General features: G+C 67.6%; 1 protein-coding gene across 1 annotated transcript; it reads left to right on the top strand.

Moving 5' to 3' along the window:
- Positions 1-387: 387 nt before the first annotated feature.
- AURANDRAFT_39490 (hypothetical protein) lies at positions 388-1401 on the top strand (the record flags this gene model as incomplete). The annotated part of the gene is made up of 1 exon (XM_009044268.1): positions 388-1401. A coding segment is annotated over one exon (999 nt), but the record flags the coding sequence as incomplete, so codon positions are not given.
- Positions 1402-1465: the final 64 nt, after the last annotated feature.

Genomic DNA, 1465 nt, shown 5'->3' on the forward strand with positions numbered 1-1465 from the left:
TCTTGCCGCCGCGCCGCGCCTCCAGCGCCGCCAGCCGCGCCTCGTGCGCCGGCACCGACGACCGCGGCAGGCCGCCGGGCGTCGGCGGCAGCCGCTCGGGCTTGCTGCGCCCGCGGCTCTCCGGCAGCGCGTGCTGCTGGCCCCGGCCCCCGGCGCCCAGGCGGCGATGGGTGGCGTTTACGGCGAGGTAGCCGAGGCTGTCGCAGAACGACAGCGGTTTTGCGGCGGCGAGTGCTACTATTAAGCACAGCCGAAGGGCTGCCGTCATCTTCGAGATGATAGCATTTCACGATGGACCATCGTGTACTGCTAGGCTATCCTAGTTAGGACACGATGCGGTGTCTCGATCGTGGTTGCTGTAGCACATCGACGAGATCGGCTCCGTCTTCGCCACCCCCGACGATGTACAAGCTCGCACTGCTCGCCGCCAGCGCCAGCGCGCTGTCGCGCCCGGCCACGAAGCTCTCGGCGACGGCGACGGCGCCCGCGCCGACGTGGGACGACCACGTCGCCATCGACGCGCCGCCGGAGACGCTGTGCAAGGGCCTCGACGGCAACGATAGCATGCGACGGAAGTTCGAGGTCATGCTGCGCGCGGCCCAGAACAAGATCACGTCGGCCGTCGAGGAGCTCGACGGCGAGGGCACGTTCAAGCAGGACGTCTGGGAGCGGGAGAACGGCGGCGGCGGCATCTCGCGCGTCATGAGCGGCGGCAAGGTCTTCGAGAAGGCCGGCGTGTCCCTGAGCGTCGTCTACGGGTCCATGCCCCAGGAGGCGCTCGCGAGCGCTACCGAGCGCGGCGTGGACCGCGCGGCGGGCATGAAGCCCGGCGAGCGCGTGCCGTTCTTCGCGTGCGGCCTGAGCAGCGTCATGCACCCGCGGAACCCGATGGCGCCGACGATGCACTTCAACTACCGCTACTTCGAGACCGACGGCGGCGTCTGGTGGTTCGGCGGCGGCACGGACATCACGCCGGCCTACCTCTTCGAGGAGGACATGAAGCACTTCCACGGCACGTACAAGGAGATCTGCGACAAGCACGACCCCGAGTACTACGCCAAGTTCAAGAAGTGGGCCGACGAGTACTTCGTCATCAAGCACCGCGGCGAGACGCGGGGCCTCGGCGGCATCTTCTTCGACGACCAGAACAACAAGGACCCGGACACGCATTTCGCGTTCTCCGAGGAGTGCGTCAACGCGGTGACGGAGGCGTACCTGCCCGTCGTCGCCAAGCGCAAGGACTCGCCCTTCACGGAGAAGGAGAAGGAGTGGCAGCTCATGCGCCGGGGCCGCTACGTCGAGTTCAACCTCGTCTACGACCGCGGCACGGTCTTCGGGCTCAAGACGGGCGGCCGCATCGAGTCCATCCTCATGTCGCTGCCGGAGACGGCGCGCTGGGAGTACGACTTCAAGGTCGAGCCGGACTCCAAGGAGGCGGAGATCATGGACTGCTTCAAGAACCCCC

Source organism: Aureococcus anophagefferens (genome assembly GCF_000186865.1).
Source record: "Aureococcus anophagefferens unplaced genomic scaffold AURANscaffold_220, whole genome shotgun sequence".
NCBI classification, from domain to species: domain Eukaryota; class Pelagophyceae; order Pelagomonadales; family Pelagomonadaceae; genus Aureococcus; species Aureococcus anophagefferens.